General features: G+C 40.4%; 4 protein-coding genes across 4 annotated transcripts in view; 1 reads left to right on the top strand and 3 right to left on the bottom strand.

The window, feature by feature from the left end:
* Lgr4 (Leucine-rich repeat-containing G protein-coupled receptor 4) overlaps positions 1 to 12065 on the bottom strand; it is a 162449-nt gene extending 150384 nt beyond the window's left edge. Inside the window, exon 1 of the mRNA XM_067779896.1 lies at positions 11928 to 12065. The gene's annotated coding sequence lies outside the window, so the exon portion shown is untranslated. The remainder of the gene's footprint in view (positions 1 to 11927) is intronic.
* On the bottom strand, positions 186 to 12232 carry Coq5 (ubiquinone biosynthesis protein COQ3, mitochondrial). The gene is made up of 3 exons (XM_067779898.1): positions 11928 to 12232; positions 5366 to 5784; positions 186 to 5296 (listed from the first exon to the last, which is right to left on the bottom strand). The coding sequence occupies exons 1-3, from the start codon at positions 12151 to 12153 to the stop codon at positions 4994 to 4996; spliced, it is 948 nt and encodes a 315-aa protein (XP_067635999.1). The 5' UTR covers positions 12154 to 12232; the 3' UTR covers positions 186 to 4993.
* Positions 12233 to 14776: 2544 nt separating this feature from the next.
* Positions 14777 to 16220, top strand: LOC137247585 (RING finger protein nenya-like). Its single transcript, XM_067778568.1, has one exon. It carries the CDS (start codon positions 15363 to 15365, stop codon positions 15990 to 15992), a length of 630 nt encoding a protein of 209 aa, XP_067634669.1. The 5' UTR covers positions 14777 to 15362; the 3' UTR covers positions 15993 to 16220.
* A 2769-nt stretch (positions 16221 to 18989) lies between these two features.
* sno (strawberry notch) overlaps positions 18990 to 24466 on the bottom strand; it is a 69776-nt gene continuing 64299 nt past the window's right edge. The window contains exons 8-15 of the mRNA XM_067779890.1: positions 24060 to 24466; positions 23845 to 23998; positions 23495 to 23775; positions 22649 to 23217; positions 21555 to 22583; positions 21347 to 21485; positions 20852 to 21218; positions 18990 to 20284 (exon numbers count right to left, since the gene is read on the bottom strand). Of these exons, the coding sequence (XP_067635991.1) occupies positions 20051 to 20284; positions 20852 to 21218; positions 21347 to 21485; positions 21555 to 22583; positions 22649 to 23217; positions 23495 to 23775; positions 23845 to 23998; positions 24060 to 24466 (3180 nt within the window). The 3' untranslated portion in view covers positions 18990 to 20050. The remainder of the gene's footprint in view (positions 20285 to 20851; positions 21219 to 21346; positions 21486 to 21554; positions 22584 to 22648; positions 23218 to 23494; positions 23776 to 23844; positions 23999 to 24059) is intronic.

The raw sequence follows: 24466 nt of genomic DNA, 5'->3' as shown, positions 1-24466 counted from the left end.
CAAATTGGAAGAGAAGCTCGGCCTTAGATCTCTTCGGAGGTTATCGCGCCTTACATTTATTTTTTTTTATATTTGCTACTATTTACATTTAAACAAGGCTAATGGCCATACAATTCAGAGACATTATTACGATAGGGTTCCAAAAAAAAACAACATTTAGTTACGCATAAAAAATTTCAGTTTATTTGATATGCCACTACAAGAAGTCTAAGCTTTTTGGGATACATATTTACATACTACAATATAAGTAAAGCAAATTTACATGGGCATGCACCAGACCTTTGATTGTTAACAATTTGGAAATAACATTTTATAAATTCGACTAGGGATTTGTAAAGATCATGCATAACGTGTGACTAATAGAAGTAGTTAGTTTCATAGAAAATTGCCAGATATTGCTACATTCATACTTTACATTGCATATGCCTTTTTTTTACAGTTGTTTACTTATCAAAACTACAAAAAACCAAACCAGATGATGTCTCAATGAAAAAATATGTATGTATCAAATACATTTTTATGAAATTTTATAATTTTATGCACAGGAATTTGAGCTCATATAACCTATTAGTATACGTGCCGTGATTTCGAATAGTTTCAAACAGTTTCAAACCACTCTTGACAAATAATGGTTTTATTAAAAATGTTTGACATTTCAAAATTGCAAAATTGTTATCAGAAAACGAATGCCAACGCTTGCTGGATTAAATAACGCTTTTTATAGTTTAATTGTGTGCTTTTAAATAGCATTGACAATTTAAAATGCATACCTAGTTTATCTCTATAATTTTTTTTTACTCTTTTCCTTTGTATAAAACAAGTACGTGGGAAAGTTTGAGCAAAGAAGTCGCACCTATCTTGGTGTGATTCCGTTGTTTTTGTTGTAGCAGCAAAGAGTAACCAAATATTTGAAGAATTTGGCGAATATGAATTCGGCTCGTTCTTGCACCTGGACCACACCCTTGTTTGAACAATCCAAATATATATTGCAGAGTGCTGCTGGTGTAAGATTAATAGGACGGATATGAATAATGGTATGGTAATATCTGACACCAATCGAAAAGTGAATGCTTTGCCAGCTCTGAGCTCATTGAGGCTAGGCATGATTTCATAGTTTTTTATCGCTGACTGACTGCGTTTTAATGTAAATTTGAAACTTGGTATAACATCAGCAGTGTCATATGCAAATCCAGATGACAATTGTGAGTGGTTCCACCTATTGAAGTACTGATACAACAGTAACAAGACGCAGCAACTGCAAACTATGTTGGATTCGGTTACATGTTCAACGTCGTACACTTTTTTTCACAAAACATCATTTATTTCGTTATTCGGCTTTTACTAATTTCAAACATAATAAAATAATATTAATATAAATTATGTTTGTATTTAAATGTTTCAAGAGCTGGAATAACTTTTTCTTACGCTTCATATAATCGAATTAGAAATTTTCACCGAGATTTTTTCGATACTCCCAAGTGTCACCAAAAAGAATACTACTGGTGAGTTAACGTACCTCATGTGGCGAAATAAATCAGCTTATTAGTTATTCGCTAAAAAACATAGCGAGGGTTTACTGGAAAATCTGCCCAGCTTGGCTGCAGTTCTAAAATGCTCAATCTCAATTTATTGTTGAAACTTGTTGTTTTTTTGAAAAAAAAAAAAAAAATTATCGACCCTAGAGACCCTCATATTAACAATGTTGTTGTTGTTGTAGCAGTGCTTCGCCCCACCTAACAGCTGCGACCGATCACAAATTGTCATCAATATCCTCTAACGGGAGTCCAAGGAAACTTGTTGTTTCAACAGGGGTGGACCATAAGGAAAGGGGTGTTAGAGGCGTTGGTTCCACATTACAATTAAAGAGATGGTTGGTGTCATGTGGGGACACATCGCAAGCGGGGCATACATTTTGTATGTCGGGGTTGATTCTGGATAGGTAAGAGTTTAACCTGTTACAGTATCCAGAACGAAGTTGAGCTAGAGTGACTCGCGTTTCCCTAGGGAGTATGCGTTCCTCTTCCGCAAGTTTTGGATACTGTTCTTTGAGTACTGGATTCACCGGGCAATTCCTTGCATAAAGGTCCGACGCCTGTTTGTGGAGTTCACCAAGGACCTGCTTGTGTTTTTTGCTTAATACGGCTGAGTTCTCAGGTACCGTATTTCCTCAAAATGCTTACGGAGACGACTCCTTAAGTCCCTAGGCGGTATTGGCTCATCAATCAGATGTCTGTTGGGATGCCCAGGTTTCTGGGTATTCAACAGGAACTGTTTGGTTAGCATCTCATTTCTCTCCCTGATGGGGAGTATTCTCACCTCATTATGTAGATGGTGTTCTGGGTATATAAGAAGACAGCCCGTGGCGATTCTGAGAGCAGTATTTTGGCAGGACTGTAGCTGCTTCCAGTGGGTAATTTTTAGGCTTGGCGACCATATACGGGACGCGTAGCACGCAATCGGCTGGCCAATTGCTTTGTATGTGGTAATGAGCGTTTCTTTGTCTTTTCCCAAAGTACTGCCAGCAAGGGAGTTGAGGATTTTATTACGGCTCTGGATTTTCGGAACAATTGCGGTTGCGTCCTCACTAAAATGTAGATCCTGAGCAAACGTAACCGTTGTTGTTGTTGTAGCAGTGCTTCGCCCCACCTAACAGCTGCGACCGATCACAAATTGTCATCAATATCCTCTAACGGGAGTCCAAGGAAACTTGCTGTTTCAACAGGGGTGGACCATAAGGAAACGGGTGTTAGAGGCGTTGGTTCCACATTACAATTAAAGAGATGGTTGGTGTCATTTGGGGACACATTGCAAGCGGGGCATACATTTTGTATGTCGGGGTTGATTCTGGATAGGTAAGAGTTTAACCTGTTACAGTTTCCAGAACGAAGTTGAGCAAGAGTGACACGCGTTTCCCTGGGGAGTATGCGTTCCTCTTCCGCGAGTTTTGGATACTTTTCTTTGAGTACTGGATTCACCGGGCAGTTCCCGGCATAAAGGTTCGACGCCTGTTTGTGGAGTTCACCAAGGACTTGCTTGTGTTTTTTTGCTTCATACGGCTGGGTTCTCAGGTGCCGTATTTCCTCAAAATGCTTACGGAGATGACTCCTTAAGCCCCTAGGCGGTGCTGGTTCATCAATCAGATGTCTGTTGGGATGCTCAGGTTTCTGGGTATTCAACAGGAACTGTTTGGTCAGCATCTCATTTCTCTCCATGATGGGGAGTATTCTCGCCTCATTATGCAGATGGTGTTCTGGGGACACAAGAAGACAGCCCGTGGCAATTCTGAGAGCAGTATTTTGGCAGGCCTGTAGCTTCTTCCAGTGGGTAATTTTTAGGCTTGGCGACCATATCGGTGACGCGCAGCACGTAATCGGCTGGCTAATTGCTTTGTATGTAGTCATGAGCGTTTCTTTATCTTTTCCCCAGGTACTGCCAGCGAGGGATTTGAGGATTTTGTTATGGCTCTGAATTCTCGGAACAATTGCGGCTGCGTGCTCACCAAAATGTAGATCCTGATCAAACGTCACACCCAAGATTTTGGGGTGTAGGACAGTCGGTAGCGTAGTGCCATCGATGTGGATGTTCAAAATGGTCGACATTTGGGACGTCCATGTTGTAAATAAGGTCGCGGAAGATTTAGTCGGTGATAATGCCAGGTTTCGCGAGGCGAGAAAACTGGAGAGATCAGGGAGGTAGCCGTTTATTTTATTGCATAACTCATCGATCTGTGGGCCTGGGCCTGTGACCATTATTGTGCAGTCATCGGCGTAGAAAACGATTGTGACTCCTTCCGGTGGTGAAGGTAGCTTAGATATGTAGATATTAAACAAAAGTGGGGATAGGACACCACCCTGTGGCACCCCTTGTTTAATTCTTCTTGGTTTTGATGTTTCGTTTCTAAATTGCACCGATGCCTGCCGACCACCCAGATAATTTGCGGTCCACATTTTAAGACATGGGGAAGGGTAGACCCTTCCAAGGCTTGCAGTACCGAGCCATGGTTGACGGTATCAAAAGCTTTTAATAGGTCTAGCGCTACGAGTACTGTTCTATGGTGGGGGTTTTGATTTAAACCGCAATCAAACGTAACCGTCGCTATGGATTATGCGGCCGGTAAATGAACACAAACGAGGCTAATAGGAAGAGCACCTAAAGAACTGTAACCTCTCTGCGGGTGTCGGTAAACCGTGGTCATCCGACAAATCCTTGTCTAACCCGACAAAATACAATGATAAAATATTCATCGCCTTTGACGATAAAACTCTGTCGGACTCGAATGAGGAAGCGCTTTTTGACAGCAATTTGTAATGCATCCTTCCGTAGACAAGGCCCAACGCCGTGCAAACAGACGTGCACATAAAGACAAACACGACGTGTCACCCATTACCATCACCCCCGCAGAGGTTGAAGAAGCAATTAAATAGACCAAGCACTCGCAATCAATAGGCCCAGACGGAATATCCATGCCAAAGCTTAAAAACCTTGGTGCTAAGGGAGTAAGCTATCTGATGCATGTTTTCAACCTTTCGTTGAAGTTATTTGTCATTCCTGAACATTGGAAAATGGCAAGGATAATAGTGGAATAAAGCCTGGAGGACCAGCTAGCGAAGGTGTTTTATATCGACCGATACCACTTCTTTGGCTAGTAGCGAAGACATTGGAAATCGTGCTGCTCCCTTATTTCATCCCGAATCGTATCCTCGTCACCCATCAACATGGCTTCCGCAAAATAGATAGCACTACCACCGCGCTAACATCATAAAGACCCACATAAATTACGAACTGAACCAGGAAAATCCACGACCATTCTGTTTACGACGTTGGAGGAACACATGGAGAACTTTGATGACAAAAGTGGCGAAGCACTGTTAACACAACAATTTAATCTGCCATACTAGGGGTAGTGAAAAAACGAGTTCGAAAATGTATATCCCGATTATAAATGATGTACGCAATATCACTGCCAGCTTATGAACTACCTATCACTAAAAGTTTACAACTTAAAACCTGAATGTATGCTAACAACACCAAATGTTAAATTTTCATAATGTACCATCTCGAACCCAGCATCCTCAATCATTTGTTTGAACTGATCTTGCTTTGGAAATTGTCGTATACTCTCCACCAAATATTGATAAGGCTGCCACTGACCAGCCAAAATTTGACCCATTGGTGGTATGACTTGAAACGAGTATTGGTCGTATAGCCATTGAAGTGTGTCATTAGTTAAATGACTGAACTCCAAGCACATAAAACGGCCACCTGGTTGTAAAACGCGATATGCCTCATGCAATACCTTTAAAAAAGAAGCCGATATACAATTATTAAATGCAATACTAAAACAGCAAGCGCAAAGTTTTCCTACCTTATCAATATGCGTACAATTGCGTATACCAAACGCTATTGTATATGCTGTGTAACTGGCATCCGCAAATGGTAATTGCTCTGCATCGGCTTGTTGCCAATTTATTTTCAGATTAGGCAAGTTCTCTTCAGTTAGCGGTATTCGTTTCGCACGCTCCTTCCCTACGTCCAACATATGCTGATTTATATCTGAAATGGTGACATGACTTTCGCGTCCCAACGGATTTTGCTGTGCGGCAAGATATCGTATATAACGAAAAGCAATATCACCTGTGCCGCCGGCCATATCCAAGAGCCGTATACCATGCACTGGACCCAATCGGTCCATAAATATATCTTTCCATATGCGATGTATGCCAATTGACATAGCATCGTTCATTAAGTCATAGGAGCTGGCCACATCTTCGAATACTTTGTGTACTGCAATGGAAATATAACAAATCGGTTTCATGCAGTCATCTGCTTGAAGCACTTAAGAAATGAAACGCATAAAAAACTAAAGACGCGTTTGTTCAAGCAATACAAACAATCTGGAACAATGACTTTCCACGCCGCTTACTTAATTGTACGTCACAAGTATAACACTAACACAAGTATAATAACAGAAGCTGTTATAAGAACTATATTAATAGGACTAAGAACCCAATTTTTTATAACCCAAAGTCGTTTTACAGTTTCGTTGATTCGAAAAGAGGGTTCATGCAGTCATCTGCTTGAAGCACTTAAGAAATGAAACGCATAAAAAACTAAAGACGCGTTTGTTCAGGCAATACAAACAATCTGGAACAATGACTTTCCATGCCGCTTACTTAATTGTACGTCACAAGTATAACACTAACACAAGTATAATAACAGAAGCTGTTATAAGAACTATATTAATAGGACTAAGAACCCAATTTTTTATAACCCAAAGTCGTTTTACAGTTTCGTTGATTCGAAAAGAAAGAGTTTCCTTCAGATTTCTAAAGATAACTTCGAAATTGCTAACATGTCTGTGGATTTCTTCAAATCTTATTGTTCAAATACCTCTGACTCCCCAGCTTCGGATTATCTATACAGATTGTGTTCATTGAATTCACAGACAGTACCATATATTTGCACTGATGTTCTTCTAACGCATCTGGAAAATCTGAAAAATTCTTACTCTAGCGGACCGAGTCGAATTCCGTCAGTTGTGCTGAAATCTTGGCTCAATATTTATATCGACCTCTAGCGTGGAAAGTGGAAGTAGATCATGCGCAGTCAACGGTATCCAACTTGAGTTTACAACCGTTCTATACATCATTTACACTGATTTTAGTAAGACATTTCCCGTTTCGTCCTCTTATTCAAACTTGATAGCTTAGGCTTTTCTCCATCGTTTCTCTCTTAGGTTTCTTCTTATTTTAAGGAAAGAAAATAAACAGCTATATTTAATAGTTTTTGGTCTTAATTCAACTTCTGGTTTTCCAAGCCGCCACCTTTGTCCAGTGTTGTTCATTAGTAACCTTCCAAATGTTTTGAAGCGTTGCAAGTCGCTGATATTCGCTGATGCCAAACTTGTTATGCTTATCCGCTTACGAATGAGTAGAGCATTTCATCAGCCGGATCTGATTTGACTAGATGTTGTTGTTGCTGTTGTAGCCATAAAGACACTCTATGAAGGTTTCGAGGAGTGGTATCGATGTTGATGGTCCTTTGGCAGATATAGATCCGATTGTTCTGATGTTGTTGTTGTTGTTGTTGTTGTTGTAGCAATGCTCGCCCCACCTAATAGGCGCGACCGATCACAAATTGTCATCAATATCCTCTAACGGGAGTCCAAGGAAACTTGCCGTTTCAACAGGGGTGGACCATAAGGAAAGGGGTGTTAGAGGCGTTGTTCCACATTACAATTAAAGAGATGGTTGGTGTCATGTGGGGACACATTGCAAGCAGGGCATACATTTTGTATGTCGGGGTTGATTCTGGATAGGTAAGAGTTTAACCTGTTACAGTATCCAGAACGAAGTTGAGCAAGAGTGACACGCGTTTCCCTGGGGAGTATGCGTTCCTCTTCTGCGAGTTCTGGATATTTTTCTTCAAGTACTGGATTCACCGGGCAATTCCCGACATAAAGGTCCGACGCCTGTCTATGGAGTTCACCAAGGACCTGCTTGTGTTTTTCCGCTTCATACGGCTGGGTTCTCAGGTGCCGTATTTCCTCAAAATGCTTACGGAGATGACTCCTTAGGCCCCTAGGCGGTGCTGGTTCGTCAATCAGATGTCTGTTGGGATGCCCAGGTTTCTGGGTATTCAACAGAAAATGTTTGGTCAGCATCTCATTTCTCTCCCTGATGGGGAGTATTCTCGCCTCATTATGCAGATGGTGTTCTGGGGACATAAGAAGACAGCCCGTGGCGATTCTGAGAGCAGTATTTTGGCAGGCCTGTAGTTTCTTCCAGTGGGTGGTTTTTAGGCTTGGCGACCATATGGGTGACGCGTAGCACGTAATCGGCTGGCTAATTGCTTTGTATGTGGTCAAGAGCGTTTCTTTATCTTTTCCCCAGGTACTGCCAGCAAGGGATTTGAGGATTTTATTACGGCTCTGAATTCTTGGAACAATTGCGGTTGCGTGCGCACCAAAATGTAGATCCTGATCAAACGTCACACCCAAGATTTTGGGGTGTAGGACAGTCGTACGCTACCGACTGCCATCGACGTGGATGTTCAATATGGTCGACATTTGGGGCGTCCATGTTGTAAATAAGGTCGCGGAAGATTTAGTCGGTGACAATGCCAGGTTTCGCGAGGCGAAAAAACTGGAGAGATCAGGGAGATAGCCGTTTATTTTATTGCATAGCTCATCGATCTTTGGGCCTGGGCCTGTGGCCATTATTGTGCAGTCATCGGCGTAGGAAACGATTGTGACTCCTTCCGGTGGTGAAGGTAGCTTAGATATGTAGAAATTAAACAAAAGCGGGGATAGGACACCACCCTGTGGCACCCCTTTTTTAATTCTCCTTTGTTTTGATGTTTCGTTTCTGAATTGCACCGATGCCTGCCGACCACCCAGATAATTTGCGGTCCACCTTTTAAGACATGGGGGAAGGGTGGACCCTTCCAGGTCTTGCAGTAACGAGCCATGGTTGACCGTATCAAAAGCTTTTGATAGGTCTAACGCTACGAGTACTGTTCTATGGTGGGGATATTGATTCAAACCGCAATTTATCTGGGTGCTAATGACATTTAGCGCGGAGGTAGTGCTATGGAGTTATCTGAAGCCATGCTGATGAGGGGCTAGCTGCAAATGTGCTTGGAAATAAGGGAGCAAAATGGCTTCAAGCGTCTTTGCCACTGGCGATAGGAGAGATATCGGACGATATGACTCACCTACGTTAGCTGGTTTCCCAGGCTTTAGTAGCGGGACCGCCTTGGCCATTTTCCATTTCTCGGGTATGACAAAGGTGGAAAGAGACAGGTTGAAGACATGCGCTAAGTATTTGAAACCCTCTTTCCCTAGGTTTTTAAGCATCGGCATGGCTATGCCGTCTGGGCCCACTGCTTTGGATGGTTTAGCGCGACCAATGGCGTCCTCAACCTCTCTAGCGGTGATGGTAATTGGTGACGCGCTGAGTTTGTGTTTATGTGCGTGTCTATTGGCTCTCTGTTGTTGTTGTTGTTGTAGCGATTAGGTTACTCCCCGAAGGCTTTGGGGAGTGTTATCGATGTGATGGTCCTTTGTCGGATACAGATCCGATACGCTCCGGTAACACAGCACCATTAAGGTGCTGGCCCGACCATCTCGGGAACGATTTATATGGCCACATTGAACCTTCAGGCCATCCCTCCCTCCCCACCCCCAAGTTCCATGAGACCATTCAATGACCTTACGGAAGGCATCTCCCCTTGGCGGGCATCAGTCGGGATAGGGAGGGCAGCAAAGCTGCTGTCTGTTGCAGATTTATATTCTTCCCACTTTCCTTTTTTGAAGTTTATGAAAGTGCGTTTTTCGGTGACGATGAAGTCGGCAGTACGCTCGAACGAAATAAGTATGGGCAGGTGGTCGGATGCCAATGTTACCATCGGCTGCCAGTTGACGCAGTTTACGAGTTCTGCGCTCACGATTGAGATATCTGGCGAGCTATGACAGTTCCCTACCATACGTGTGGGGGCGTCTCCGTTTATTGTGCAGAACGTCGTTTCGTCCATTTGATCCGCCAACATCTCACCCCTACTGTCCGCCCGCAAGTTTGAATGCCATAGGTCGTGATGGGCATTGAAATCGCCTAAGATAATGCGATTGTTGCCAGTGAGTAAGGCCTCGATATTAGGGCGGTATCCACTGGGGCAACAGGTGACAGGAGGGATGTAGATGTTGATGATTTCTAGATTTGCATCGCCTGACCGGACAGATAGGCCTTGACGTTCTAAGACATTGTCACTGCGGGATCAAATATATGATATTGCACAGAGTGGTGTATAATAAACGCGAGGCCGCCTCCATTTCCGCTCTCGCGGTCTTTCCTGTGAACATTATAACCAGAGCAGGTCTGCAATGCAGATCTTGCTGTGAGTTTAGTCTCTTGAATCGCAGCAATGCGGATGTTGTGCCGCTTCATGAAATCGACTATCTCCGTAATCTTCCCAGTTAGTCCATTACAGGTGAACTGCAGAATTCTGAAGTGCATGAGGGGTGACGCCGCCACTCTAGGGGTAAGTGAGGGGTGACTACGCCTAGGTTGTGGAAGGCCAGGACGCAATTGCTGTTGTGGCCTTGGGACTGGGCGCCCTTGGACAAGCATTGGGGTACCCGGATGATTTGGGTTTGCGACCTGGCAACATGGCGCGATGAAACCCGTCGGGGGGTTGCCGTCGCGGAGACCAGAACATCTAGGAAAGTGGCACCACACAAGGCAGGAGCTGCATTGAGCGGATGTCGCAAACATATATATTCTGTGCTGGCAGACGGTGCAAACGGAGGCAGGGACTAAGAGTCTGTTTCCCTGACCTGCACGATTGCTGCCAGAAAAGAGGGGGGGAGAAGAAGACGGGGGCAGGGGCTGATGCTCAGCATTGCTACCAGCTCTTCTACAAAGGTAGTAGTTATGAGTGGTATCAGCTGTTTGAGTTGTTGGCGCCGTGGGGCGCGAGCAGCAGCGGGCACTTGTTGTGGCTTGCTGAGCAGCGAAGATGCTGGAAGGTAGTGGGGATACGCTTAGGCGTAGACTACGGGACGTCCTTGGGCGTGAGCAGCAAGGAGCCACAAAAGATTTATAAAAGTTACGTGGACGTCGGGTTTTGGGATCAAGCCCAGAACAACCTGTCCGATGCAACCATCCCTTGCACGAGACACACTGAACAGAGTATGACCGTCCTAAAAAGATTCTTTTCTAGCAAATGCAGCAAAACCATTTCTCATGACCGGGGTCAGGAGACGGACCCGGATTGGGTTCGATACCTTCCCGGAGTAAGAGAATATGTAGCAGTCCTGCCGCAAGGAGCTGCTGGGAGGATGACAATTTGTGGGAGGGACGAAACAAATTAAATGGGGTCACACTGAAATGACAGTCCTTGGTCGGGAAAAATCCCGAGTCGCTCCGGTACATAGAACCGACTGCCTTGTTCTGATAACAAGTACCAGTAAGGTACACGCCCGTCCATAGCGAGAACGGTGTAATAGGACCACATTGAACCTTCTAGGGCATCCCGCACCCTGCCCCTAGTTACACGAGATACTTGGGGTCGTCAGAGCCCCACGTGCTAAAGAAACAGGACTCGCCATGGGTTGGCAATTTATTGCAGAGGCTATAAATGGTGCTGGCCTCCTCTATAAAGGGTTGCACTAAACAATTTGAATCATTTGGGTATTTTAGTCGCCTCTTAGGAGACAGATCGAGAGATATGAGTCTTTTCTTGGTATTAATATATAAATACCTTTAACTGCAATTTGAGATGAAGCAAAGAACGCATAACCATTATAACGTGTTCGAACCTTCAAATATGTAAAGTACCAACGATTGGGAACTGGTTTGTAAAATTGTGATTTTATAATGACTTCTATAAATTATATATTAAAATTGAGTCTGCATAAAAAAAAGATGTATATACTATTACTGTTCAATAGTTGTCAAATTAATAAATTCACATGTGACCCCTACTGGGCAAACAACTCCTGCATGAGCACTTTCTGTGAGCTGCTTTTGAGATCCTCATGGTAGCTCCCTTACCCCGCATACTTATAAGAATTCATATATGTACATACATCTTTTTAAACTTCTGATTACTACTAATTTAAATATTTGAGTTATACATTGAAGGATCATGCTCCGACTTAGAAGGTATTTTTATCGCAAACCCGCCTACGGAAGCAGAGTAAGAAGGCGACCTGGATGGACCAGGTGGAGAACGATTTAAATTCCCTTCGTTTTACCAATTTGGCGGCAGTTAGCGTAGCGTAGAAAAAGCGACTGGCGCGCCTTGTTGACGGTTATAATCGGTTTTTGGTCATAAGTTTGGTATAAGTGTTGGCATATTTTTGGTTTGTACGATTGTATAATTTGTAGTCGGATATATAAATAAAGAAATTTACTAGTTCCACTTACCTTTTTGATCTTTTTCACTTTCTTTCACAGTTTGGAATCCAAAGTGTGTTGTGCGTTCTTTTGCATCACCCGCTGTGCCATCGTTTTTGTTGGTTTTGTCGCCAGCGGGTGTAGCTGCCGCTTGTGTTAATCCATTTTGTAGTTGTCCAAAAAATGTCGGTGTGTTTTTACCATATTCAATTGAATTTCGTATAAAATTATATTTTAATTTTTGCACAAGATTCATTTTTAATTTTATTTGCACTCTTACGTGAAAAAAACGGTGAAAATGCCTTTTGTTTTTGGCGAACAGCTGATCAGCACAAACAGTGATGGCCTCTATTAATTATCGATGTTTATTGCGTCTATCGATGTCAGAAAAGTGGTCTACTTCTTGGTTTCGAGTTTACTCCTTTTTCTAACGGAAAGTGTCACTTTCTGAGACGGCCCATTATTGACATGGGTAAGCTGAAATTTCAACGGGGTAATAGAAGAATAAGAACAAGGGTCAACTGCTAATAAGGATTCAAAAGTGTCAAAAAAAAGCGTCTTAACCTCGGTATCAATAAACCGAGAGCGGAAAAAATTATACTTCTATCTAAAGATATCCACGAAAACATAAACCAATGGGATCCATAACATTTTTTGCGCAGAAAACCTTACTGCATTGGTGCTCGAAAACGAAATAGATGTAGGCCTTTCTAGCACTGGTATTAGTCTATGGTGGAATGGAGATTTTTACTTCTTATCGATCTCAATAAGCCCTCTCAGGCCAAAGAGCATGCGTTACCATTACCAATAATATCAGACGACTTGTATCCAAATATATTCGTGAAGATTGTGAACGAGGTGAGGTATTAGCAAAAGCAATAATTGCGGCGCAACTGCCCAGGTATATATTAAAGTCCTTAATTCCTATTGAATGTTCTAAATGACCAAATTTTATAACGTTTAATCACCAATTGCCTTATAATCTACCATCGATTCACAAAAACATGCACTGGCGAGATTGAAGCCTTAATGCAAACGTTTGTATCACATCGACAGAAGCGTTAACGATATCAGCTCGTGGTTGATTCTGAGTGCTTTATGAAAGAAGGCCGACGCAGATGTACCCAGTGAAATGCCGTATTTTTGGGTGGGAATCGGTCTGGAAGACATGCGACAAGTGCTCATTCCCCGCTAATAAAGAGTAATATATAATAGGATTTCAAAATATAATTAAATCAAACACGTACATTTTCACATGTTTTACAAAGCAAGGATATATCCAAATATTATATTTTGATAAACTAAAAATCCAAACTTGAAAATCTTGAAAAAAAAGCTGTTATACATGAAATATTTTCCTTTCAACAAATTACATGACATATCGCACACTAGCTACAAAAGAGTCACAACTTGAAAATGTAAATGTTTAAGAGAGAAGAAAAATGGTTTATGTGAAAACGTCTGTAATGTTATACTGAAATCCGTTTTACAAAGGAGATCTTCATTATAAAATGAATTGACGAAATTTTGTTGTAATTATTTGTTTACGGACAAAATATATAGGAATTTTGAATTATGACTATTTATGACAATTATATATGACCATTATTTCGTCAAAAAAGGCACATTTCACAATAATACAAGCAAATTTACTTACTATTTACGTATAAAAGGACACAATTTTAATTAATACACAACAAAGTTAAAACTTTTTTGCAACAAGATAGTCAGAATTTAAAATTACGCTTTATGCTTGTTCTTAGGTACATTGACACAACTAAAAATAGTACTCATTGATACAGCGCAAGCGATGCAATCAACACCAGAACTGGCATAACGGTAATTTTCCAGTTAAAGAAGAAAATAATGACAACAAATTTTAAGGGGCAGTTGGAGATGTGTACTGTGAATTGCTTTATGTAAAAAAACCGATTTTGATAAATTTTATGTTATGACTCTTTTGTAGTTAGTGTGCGATATGAATTGTTGGTTACCATACCAGAAATATTGTAGTGCTTGAACAAATGATTGAAGATTTAACTTAAATCTTCTTCGTTAGAGATTTAATTTTGTATATAAAATCCTTTCAGATGCTTAATCTTCAATAAAGCTCTAAGTGGGAAATTTCATTGCCCAAAAAATAATCCAGGACGATTAATTATAAAATTAGTTTGATTTGATTTGATTATAAAATTAGTGTGATGGTAGCGTGCTCCGCCTCGCACCCCGGGCAAAACAACATTAAAATTTAAATAAGGTTTTTCAATTAGAAGAAAATTTTTTTAAGCGGGGTCGCCCCTCGGCAGTGTTTGGCAAGCGCTCCGGGTGTATTTCTGCCATGAAAAGCTCTAAATGAAAACTCATCTGCCTTGCAGATGCCGTTCGGAGTCGGCATAAAACATGTAGGTCCTGTCCGGCTAATTTGTAGGGAAAATCAAGAGGAGCACGACGCAAACTGGAAGAGAAGCTCGGCCTTAGATCTCTTTGGAGGTTATCGCGCCTTACATTTATTTATTTATTTAGTTTGATTTAATCGTCCTGGATTATTTTTTGGGCAATGTTCTGAAATTTGTGGAACTAATCATAGCTTTATACCTATTGTAATTGAAAGAATTCCTGTATGATAAAATCCTTTCAGATGCTTAATCTTGAACAAAGCTCTAAGTGGAGATATGCTATAAGTCTAAATTATACAATTTCCTATACAAATTTCTCATGATTAAATTCAGATGTCTGGCAGCACTAGTGGTGAACTTGGTTTTGCATTAATTTTCAACGAATGTGTCTTACGGCTGAATTCTGTAATTCAGTCTCATCTCTAGTCTCTAAATTTGAGATTTTCCTTTAGATACAATTTTTGTGACTTGAGATGATTTCGGTATTCAGTAAACGGAAGTCACAAAAATAATTCACCATATCAACGAAATTCACCAAAAAGACAATTTACTCATACATTGAATAAATAATATAGCGTTGCAATTTGTCAACATAACGTCGGATGGTATTGTGGCTGAGCTTGCGAAGACGCCGTTCACAATTTTGTATAGAAAATCCCAAAGTGTGTGTGTTCGAATGTCAGCGGCGCCACATAGAGTTCGATTTTTTTTTTTAAGTATTTTCTGTTTTTTAATTTTTTCTATGCTTATTTTAATTTGAGGAATAAAACAACATATTTAAAGCGTTTTTCGCAAATAATTTTCATACTTTTTCTGAAATTTTCATGTTTGTGATCTGCCTCGGCCCAGCCTACAAATTAGTGATTGCTTTTGTGAGGCTGGAGACGCGAGACAACTTACAGAATGGCAAATTGTCTCAAAAGTGATTTTCACCCCAAATAGTCTCTAATAGTGCCTAGAGACGGCTTACTGAATTCAGCTGTTAATTTCCTGTGGTGGATAGCTGTTTACAGTTACTTTTCAGTTTGATTCTAATAAATACATTTAAATATTTTAACGAGTCACCAAAATGTTTTTAGTTTGTTGTAACAAATGTTTTTCACCAAAAAGTACAACAAATCCAAATAAATATTACCTTTCTAAATGTGGTCACATATTTTGCCAGTTGTGTTTACCCAATGGGCGATGCCGCATATGCAAGGCGCACTTTATAGCCAGGCCGATTGACGAAAATATGCCCAAATCAATGGCGGAGTATTTTGAGCCTCCAGAGAAATTATTTCGTCGCTTTCAGAAAATACTCAAATTTCAAGTAGAGCAAGATTCTTTATACAGCAACTACTGGGTAAATACCGTGCCACGCCAAATTGAAGAAGCGAAGAAAAAACTCAATGGTTTGATGCGAATCGAAGAAGACTTAACTGAAAAGCTGGATGAAGAAACTAGACGAGTTGAGAAACTGAAAAAGTATTTGGCATATACAAAACAGAAAAATTATGACAGTTATGAGGATAATTCAATCCACACTCAATTATCAGGATTACCAACTTACAACATGTATAATATTGATGGTCAACGTCCAAAAACTCCAACACTAAGCACTTTATCGAATAAAACAATGTATTCAACAAAAAGTTCCAATTTGAGCGAACAAAGCGATTCCTTTACAAAACGCGGCCGGGTAGATTTTTCGATGTGATGGACAAAATTAGATGCACCCATTATCAGACAGACAAACAAATAGTATTAAATATTAATCACTCAGTTTTTTTATCAATATGAACTTTAGTTTAGTTTGAAAAAAATGTTATTAATAAGCCGATTGAACCATAGTATAAATATTACCAGGTAAAACAATTTACTCTTCATGGCGGCCATAACGGTTTTTTTAATTTTTAAAAAAAATTTTAAAATCACTATCTTAAACTTTGTGGAAATGCCAAACCAAAGTAAACAAAAAAAAAAAATTGTTGGTTTGACATTTTCATTTTTTTTTAATACAAAAGAAAATAAAATGCTCTTGAAATAAGTGAAAAAATATTTCGAAGTTTTGAAATCGGGTTTTATGTATATGGCAAAAAAATGAGTTACCAATATAATGGATGCCTCAACACGTGCTATTTTTGCAAAGGGAAAGAAGAACGAATGTTGGAGACCACCCCTATTGATTTTTCATTCATCCTTCTTCACTTGGTTGATACGTCTTTAACCCTTAAATATGCTGAAACTTCACTTTATAAGAGATCACAATTCTCAAGTGTCCTCGCAACTGCGGAAAAAAATGATCTTGGAGATATTCTTTGGTTTGTTTTGGTGCTTTTCCTCGCGGTTGGAAGATACATTTTTTTAATTGGCGCTTAACCGTTTAGGGGATGCTGGCCGTTGCGTAACAAGTCACTCCAACTAACCCTGTTTCGTGATAACTGACGCCAACAGGGGGCACCAAGAGAGATCAAAGTCTTCCCCCACCTGCTTCTCCGAACCCAGTGGAAATCTTCCCATAATTTGCCCACGTCAGCAAAAACGCTGTAGCTCTTCGCAGATTAGCTAAACATCATCGTCCAGTTGGAGTATGATAGTCCGTGGAGGCAGCATTTACCGGATGAACGGTCAAAGTCTGCCGCCTTGGTGAAGACCTAGTGTGTTGGCCTATCCATCAAAAATATTTAAGAAAATTTGTATAAATGGTATTGATTGTCCCTCGGCATTACCTTGGCACCAAAAGTTCGTTCGAATTAGCAGATACATTTTTGGGTCGGCACAAAACATGTATTTAGATGAAACAGTTCGTAGAAAAACGAATACACGATAAGTAGCCTTCGAATTGGATGGAAAGCTAGACCTTAATCTCCACAGATATATACACCAAATTGTTATTAGTAGATATTTATCTTTTCCGTACACCTTGCCGGTAAGTCGGGCTTTTCTTCTCGTCGCGCAGACGCTGATACATTTCTAAACAATTTGTTGAGGAAAATTCCTCAGAAAAGGATCGTGGCCTGATTCTTCATTTTGCGGGAAAACACAATACAATTCTTGAATTGAAAATTCTGGAATGAGATTTCTTATTTTCTGGTTATTTCCACCAATAAAAAATTCGGTTTTGGATAAAATATAATATAATTGTTAGAACGCAAAAATGTATGGTAGTTCTATACGACAGCATGACATCGGTAATACGCGTCCAAAAATACCGAGAGAGGGGTCAAAAGACTCGTATTGACCTCGAAAACGATAAGCAGAAGGCGGAAAATAAAAATTTTAAATCGTTCAAAAGATATTAACGGAAAACCGAAAATGACCCCGGAGCGCTCCGGAACCGAGGGTGGGATTCATAGTATTTTTGCGTGGAACACCTTTTTGCATTGGCGGCCTTTGGCCGCGCTTATAAAAAAAATACATTGGGTGGGTTCAACACCGGTTTGGAGACCAAAACTATATCCGCGGAAAACACTTATGTTCACAATTTTTTTTTGGGCACAACAAAATCTTCAAAATTACAAGCACATGAAAATGTTCGAAATTTCTTTTGCAAATATCTCTTGACATACCCAAAATTGTTTACCTCCGCTTTCGGATTCGAGATCCTGAATCCAAAAGGCGTCTTTTGATACCCCTCTTGATATTTTTGGACGTGTATTAAGAGTGTCATGCTGTCGTATAGAATTACCAAATATATTACAGTTTGTTATATTTTTGTTATGAAAACAACACCAAAATAAAAAAATAAAAATGTGAGCAGTGAGAATTTTAAAATTTTTTTAACCGTCATTTCGGTTCTCACCGGCTTTACATTGTAATATTTATACCATGGATTGAACGATTCATTAGAACTTCTTCCTTTCGTAATTGCTTCCTACCGCCCAGGCAATTTTGGCTGGCTTCAACGAGCCTTCCTGTTCCAAATGTGAAAAAGTCTACCGCATCTCTACAACTATTCATTTGCTCTTATCATGCAGTGCAGCCGATTCAAAATAACCTACAGTTTTTGGGTAAGTTTCAGACTAGATAAAGGCTTCCCAGGGATGTGAATTGTGTGTACTTCTACCACGTCTTCACTGTAACAACAAAAACACAATGGTACAAGATGAAAAGTCGAAACTTTTTCCTTTACCAGGATTTACAGTTTGAAGCCTGCTCTCATACCACAAAATACATATACAACGGCTCTAGATGTAATAATATCGCTCTGTGGCAGGCGGCCTGGTGCCGAAGGGTACCGGTTGGGAATGCTTGAATCCGCAGCACACTCATAAATATTCGGGAAGTGTTTTTAGGTATAAAACAAAAACAAGGCTATATAAATTTCAAATAAAACCGAAGCAGTTTATGCTCATTGCCCAGCGGGTTAGGGGATCAGAATATACCCTCGGTAGGTATGCCCGTCGTAAGAGGCGACTAAAATACCAGATTCAAGGGGCTGTGTAGCGCAACCCTTCATGTTGCCAGCGCAATATATCTTCTCCAAATCCAATTGTCAACCTCCCCTATCCGCGGCAAATCCTGTTTCACTAACAGACGAGGCTCTGGCGACCCTAAGCTCCTCATGGAACTTGGGGGTGGGGAGGGAGGGAATGGCCTGAAGGTCCTGTGGTACCGGAGCGAACCGGGTCTGTATCCGGCAAAGGACCATCACATCGATAACACTCCCCAAAGCTTTCGGGGAGCAACCTTATCGCTACAACAACAACAACAGTTTATGCTCATATTGCTCTTTGTATTTATTTGTTTATATTACTATTTTTAAGTCATTTTTTATTTTAAGTTATTTTAATTTTTTTTGTTTTAAATAAAAAAAAATATATATTTAATACATACATATTAAGAAAACAAAGTCCATTGTTGTAATAAGCGTTTTCAAACTTCAAAAACTAGACGTATGCAAACTCATTTCAGCGAGGCAGTAAAATGAAGAAATGAATTTGCGGTTAAACATAGGGAATACATATTTAGTAACATGTCATTATAATTACAAGTAGATAATATATAATAAAAATAATATTACAATTATATTGTGTAATAAAGAGATTAAAGCCTAAATAGGTGCACCATAAACATTGTACAACGCGTAAGACAATTGCAAAGTATATGCAATGAATAGACATTATCGCTTATGAATGCAAGCCATTTTAAGCGTAGTTCTCGTTGTGACTTTTCAAAATTAGATATGCACAGTTTAACGCTGGCTTTAACCGATTTTTTTTAAGTATAAGTTTTTCTTTTTGCATTTAATACATTGCTAAGTTTTACATTAATTTAAAATAACATTTACAGTAAGATATAAACGCGCTAGCTATAGGTACCAATTAATATTACAATCGGATTTGGCAGCAATTCTTGGTTGAATGTTCGAATCAAGCTTTGAACAAAAAAAAAATCTGATGCGGACACCTAAATAAACATCAAGTTTCAAGTCCGATTTCAGCGTCAATTGGCGCCCCTAACTTACCCGAATATTATAATACGTCCGTCAATCAAACAATTGTGATTGTGGCACGTTTGCATGTACATTGTACATAACTTCATACAACTAACAATTATAAACTAAATACTATGCTCTAATGCTAAAGGAAACGAAAACCTATAAGTTTGTATAATAGAAAAAAAAATTATAACTTCAGTTTTTGTTTTTGTTTCAAAAAAGTTTGTTGCTTCTTTCTTTCGATAAATAACCATTTTTGCGCTTTGCTTGACTGTGTTTCTGTTTCTTGTGAATTCGTGAAAATTCACTTACTAAAGTTCCTTTTTACGACTAACTTAAAAATCGATTTCCTCAACACGTTCTGCATCGGATTTGAGATCTTGCAACAGCAAGTCGTGACATGATTTAGGTATAAGCGTACCAACAATTTTTTCACCTTCTGTAGTTTTCATGCGTATCACTTGCATTTTGTTGTTGGCATTACGCACAGCCAAAACTTGTTCGACGCGCGTCCAAACGGAGAGCACCGAACCAGCGAGTACGTAATACAAACGTTGACGTAGCCCAACCTGAAAATTAACAAATACAATTACAATACCGTACAACTATTTATAAAAATGATACGTCAATTGCCGATTTGATGTGTACGCATTATTCCTAGCTCAAATATGTCACTAATTCGATTCAGCACTTTAGAGCAATTTGAATTAAAAAAATTGATTTCGATCACGGATCGTAAGACGCGATTCGGATCCAGAAATGGCCAATGTAGGGACTATTTTAAGAACTTCCAAGTTAACTCTATAGTTGCTGTTCAAAAATCATTAGAGATATTTTAATTAGCTTTAGCGCAATAGAAAAAAAAAAAACGAATACAATCAAAACTAAAGTTTCTCCTCGGGGGCCTATGACAAACGAAGAAAATGTATATGCCAAAACGAATCGGTTACAGTTAATACTGCCTTAAGACTTTTAATACTGTTCTAGACTCCTGCGTAAGTACTGATTTGGATGTAGAAGTAGATTTGGAAAGATAAAACATAAGTTGCAAAGAAAATGTAGCCTTCTAAAATTTGTCCACAAAATGGTTCACACCTGTCGCACTCCTGCAATTTAATTTCGTTTCTGCCACTCACCTCACACTCATTGCCCAAATTAACATTACGACAATTGCCATTCCAATACGCATGTGAACACGTATTCACCGACGCATCATACTGTTGTATCCAATGCGGTTCTGCCTCCTCACTAGCCACTTTCTTGTACTTCTTCTCTAGCTCAGCTAATGTTTCATGACGTACTTGCAAACCTGTATTGGGCCGATATATCTGATACATCAGATCCTTCTTATTACGCCCCTTATCCTTTTTCTGGCTATTCGATTGTTGTTGTTGTGGTGTTGGTGATACCTCAATTTCCACAGCCAAAATAGCGGTGCGCTTACCATTGCGTACATGATGTGATACATAGAAACCCTCAAATTCGCTTATAGAATCGGCATACCTGTAAAATTTAACCACAATTAATAGGCTTTTCGTGTAGTAGAAATTTGAGTTTGATGATTAGTATCCTTTGCAGTATTGTCGCCATGGACGTTGCTGCGTTGGCTGGTATACGTTACTGCTACTCACTTGTCAATTGCTTCCTGCCAGATCATGCCGCGTTCAACACGTACCGTATGTAGCTCAGTGGGCGCTTTGCCGGTGGCGTGTTTGCGTATAAAACGTACGAGTTTGATGCGTGTCACATTTTCGCCAGCGGCGCCCAAATCTAAACAGCAAAAAACAATTGTAAATTTAAAAAAATTAAGCTTCGTTAAATCTACACAAGCAAACTCACCTAAAATGCCCAAATCAAAGCGTCCACCACGCTTCGCCTGATTAATAATAGCTGCTAGCGTGTCAGTGAAATATTTGAATAGCCTATTCTGCAACTCCACAGGCATACCAAGTATGCGGTTTAAGAATTTCGAAATATTATTGTACTCTTTGTCTAAACTTAACACACCAGGATTTGTTTCACTGTTCACTATGATGCCTACGCCCACCAAAGCGCCAGCAATATCTTTGAAGAATTCGCCCTTGTAGTCATTGGGTGGCGGCACCAACGGTGACTCATAGCCCATAATTGTTTTCATCACAGTCTCCAATGCAGTGCGTCCATATTTGTTGTCAATATTAAATTGTGACAAGTCACGCGTTTCCGTAGCGCGTCGATCGCCATGTGTAAGCGCACCAAGCGATTCCAAACGCTTTGCCACTGTCGAAGCGAAACGCCGTTCACCGGCCAAATCAGATATAAGAAATATATATTCGGGCGCATTTACTTGATTGGAACGATGTGTGCGTCCGAATTGTTGTATAGCGCGATCGGCAGACCATGGTAACTCCAATGTAATGTGTACGCGTCGGCGTTGATTGCGCACGCGTCGATCACTCTGCAATGAAATGCCACTAGATGCCGCCTCCGAAATAATGGCTACATCTTTTTCGCCATTCATAAAACGTTGCTTTTCGGTGATGTTGAGCGTTTCTAGAGGTGCATCTTGCTCAGAACGCGACTCATACTGTATTGAACCATCATCCGATTGTACAACGCGTCCTTTACGGCCCGTCATCTCGGCAACATTCTCCGGACCGCCTAGCTCATCTATTAGCTGATCGAGTGTATTCGGTGGTAGGCGCTCACCAAGTCTTTCAATTTTACGCAGCAATTCTTCCTTCATGCTGCAGGCGCGCTCTATAGCATCTTTAGGCGGTGGACCATAATTAAGTTTAATACCATTGACACCGACTTGTGTAACGGTGCCCTTCAATTCCTGCTTCTTCTGCAGCAAATCTTGTATGCGATCTTGTGTGCTAATTGGGCCTAAAGAGAGTTAATTGAAAAAGATAACTCACAAAAGCAGACAGCAAAATTGAATTTAGACAAACCTTTGCGCTTAGATGCTGTTACGACACTGACACCTGAATTAGAACCATTTACTGCAGCTGCATTAGCCACACTAACATTATTGTTATTGCTAGCGGCATCTGCCTCATTTGTCTCCTTTTTCTTCTTTTCCTTTTTCTTTGAGCGCGCTACCCACGGATCATTATCACTATCCGAACCGCTGAAGAATGGATTGAAGTCGGAGGATTCGCCGCCGCTGTCAGATTGTGCATTCGCATCCGATTCTTCAGATTCGGAGTTGGACTTTTTAAAATCACTATCCGCTGATTCATTATGTGAATCGTCGTCGGAATCATTCCAAGAATTTTTTCTTACTTTCTTTGTACGTGCATCTTGACGTGAGAGCTTACGCTTACCACCACCCGTTGTGCTTGAGGAGGAGCAGGGTTCATCTTTGATATTGGCCTCGCGTTTTGCAGTTACCCCCTCAATTATGCTCTGCAGTGATGATTTTCTGTCTTCTGTATAACCACCCAGACCGAGTATGCGGTTGATGCGATTACGATCGGGTGCGGGAAAGTGCTTCTCGACTAATGATTGAAAAACGCCCCTGAAGGTGGAAAGAGTATGGTTGAAACATTTTGTATTTACCACTTTCACACTTCTGCAATGTCTTTGTTTGCAGAACAAGTTCAAACTAAACAATTCACATCTCACATCCAAACCTTTTCTAACGACAAGGACAAATGTTTTTCAGAAACGCCCAAAAATACATTTGCGCTTTTCTGAAATACATTTGGTAAAGCTTTAGATATTTAAGCTTTCGTTGGAGTTATTCTCTCACCACGCAATAAGCCTTTAAATTATCTAGAAGTGCAGATGCTTACTTAGCGGTGGATACGAAATCAGTCAGTTCTCCATCATCTCTCTCCAGTTGTTCAAGTGTGCGTGCTTCGCCAGTCGATTGTAAGCCAATAACGACACATTTGCCGTACTTTATAGCTTCACGCGCTACTTGCACCGCATGATTTACTTTCGCCGCAATGCAAAGATACTTGAAGAAGCGTTGATGTGATGACCAAAACTGACCCCACATCGTTTTCTTCATACGACTCTCAGCATCAATGAGTTCCGCAGCTTCGGTAAACTTTTGCATGGCCTCGACCCACTGTTTGCAGAAAAATATAATTTTTGGTTAAATGCTTGCAATAAAGAAATAGTAAATCGTTGTGCTCACCAGCTCCACGGATTGATCGTAAATCTTGCGAAACTCCTTTGACAACGCGACCTCATCGATTTTAAATGTTACACCATGAAAACTCAGCTGACGCGCAATATACATGCCACGCAATTTCATATCCATAGCAACAATTTCCATAGCACCAACACCACTAAAGGAGATAGAAAATTTGAAATAAATTGAAAAAAAAAAAATACTAGCGTCCTGCTTACCGCTTCTCCACCGCAATAATGAAATCATTGAAGCTCGGAAATGCTGTGCCCTGCCCCCACAAACCCAAGCGCACCATATAGGCCATATTTTTGGGCTCGGAAGCACCTGTGGCTGATGCATAAACGACGCGCGCTCTTGGCAATTTATTTTGCAACTCCAAAACTGTTTGGCCTGTTTTGGTGGGCTTGCCTGAACCAACTGGGCACAAATTCTTAGCCTTATGACACTCATCGAAAATTATGAGTCCATCAAAATCTTCACCACACCACTGTAGCAGCTGTTTTAAACGTGATTTATATTTGCCAGTCTTGCTGTTTGATTCGCCTATCAAAGCGGAATATGTGCTAAAGATAACGCCACGCTTCACATTGTTATTTACATCCGATGAAATTTTGGCGTACTTGAA

The sequence above is a fragment of the Eurosta solidaginis genome, chromosome 4 (assembly GCF_040869045.1).
Source record: "Eurosta solidaginis isolate ZX-2024a chromosome 4, ASM4086904v1, whole genome shotgun sequence".
Classification (NCBI taxonomy): domain Eukaryota; kingdom Metazoa; phylum Arthropoda; class Insecta; order Diptera; family Tephritidae; genus Eurosta; species Eurosta solidaginis.
Note: the sequence above shows the minus strand (reverse complement) of the source record. Positions and strands in the feature narration are given on the sequence as shown.

Excerpts from the sequence above, each read along its gene's own strand:
- Coq5 (XM_067779898.1), bottom strand. The coding sequence starts at position 12,153 with ATGAATCTTGTGCAAAAATTAAAATATAATTTTATACGAAATTCAATT. Across the intron at positions 5,785-11,927 it reads AAGTGAAAAAGATCAAAAAG|TACACAAAGTATTCGAAGAT; the intron begins GTAAGTGGAACT and ends TTTCCATTGCAG. Across the intron at positions 5,297-5,365 it reads ATTGTACGCATATTGATAAG|GTATTGCATGAGGCATATCG; the intron begins GTAGGAAAACTT and ends TCTTTTTTAAAG.
- LOC137247585 (XM_067778568.1), top strand. The coding sequence starts at position 15,363 with ATGTTTTTAGTTTGTTGTAACAAATGTTTTTCACCAAAAAGTACAACA.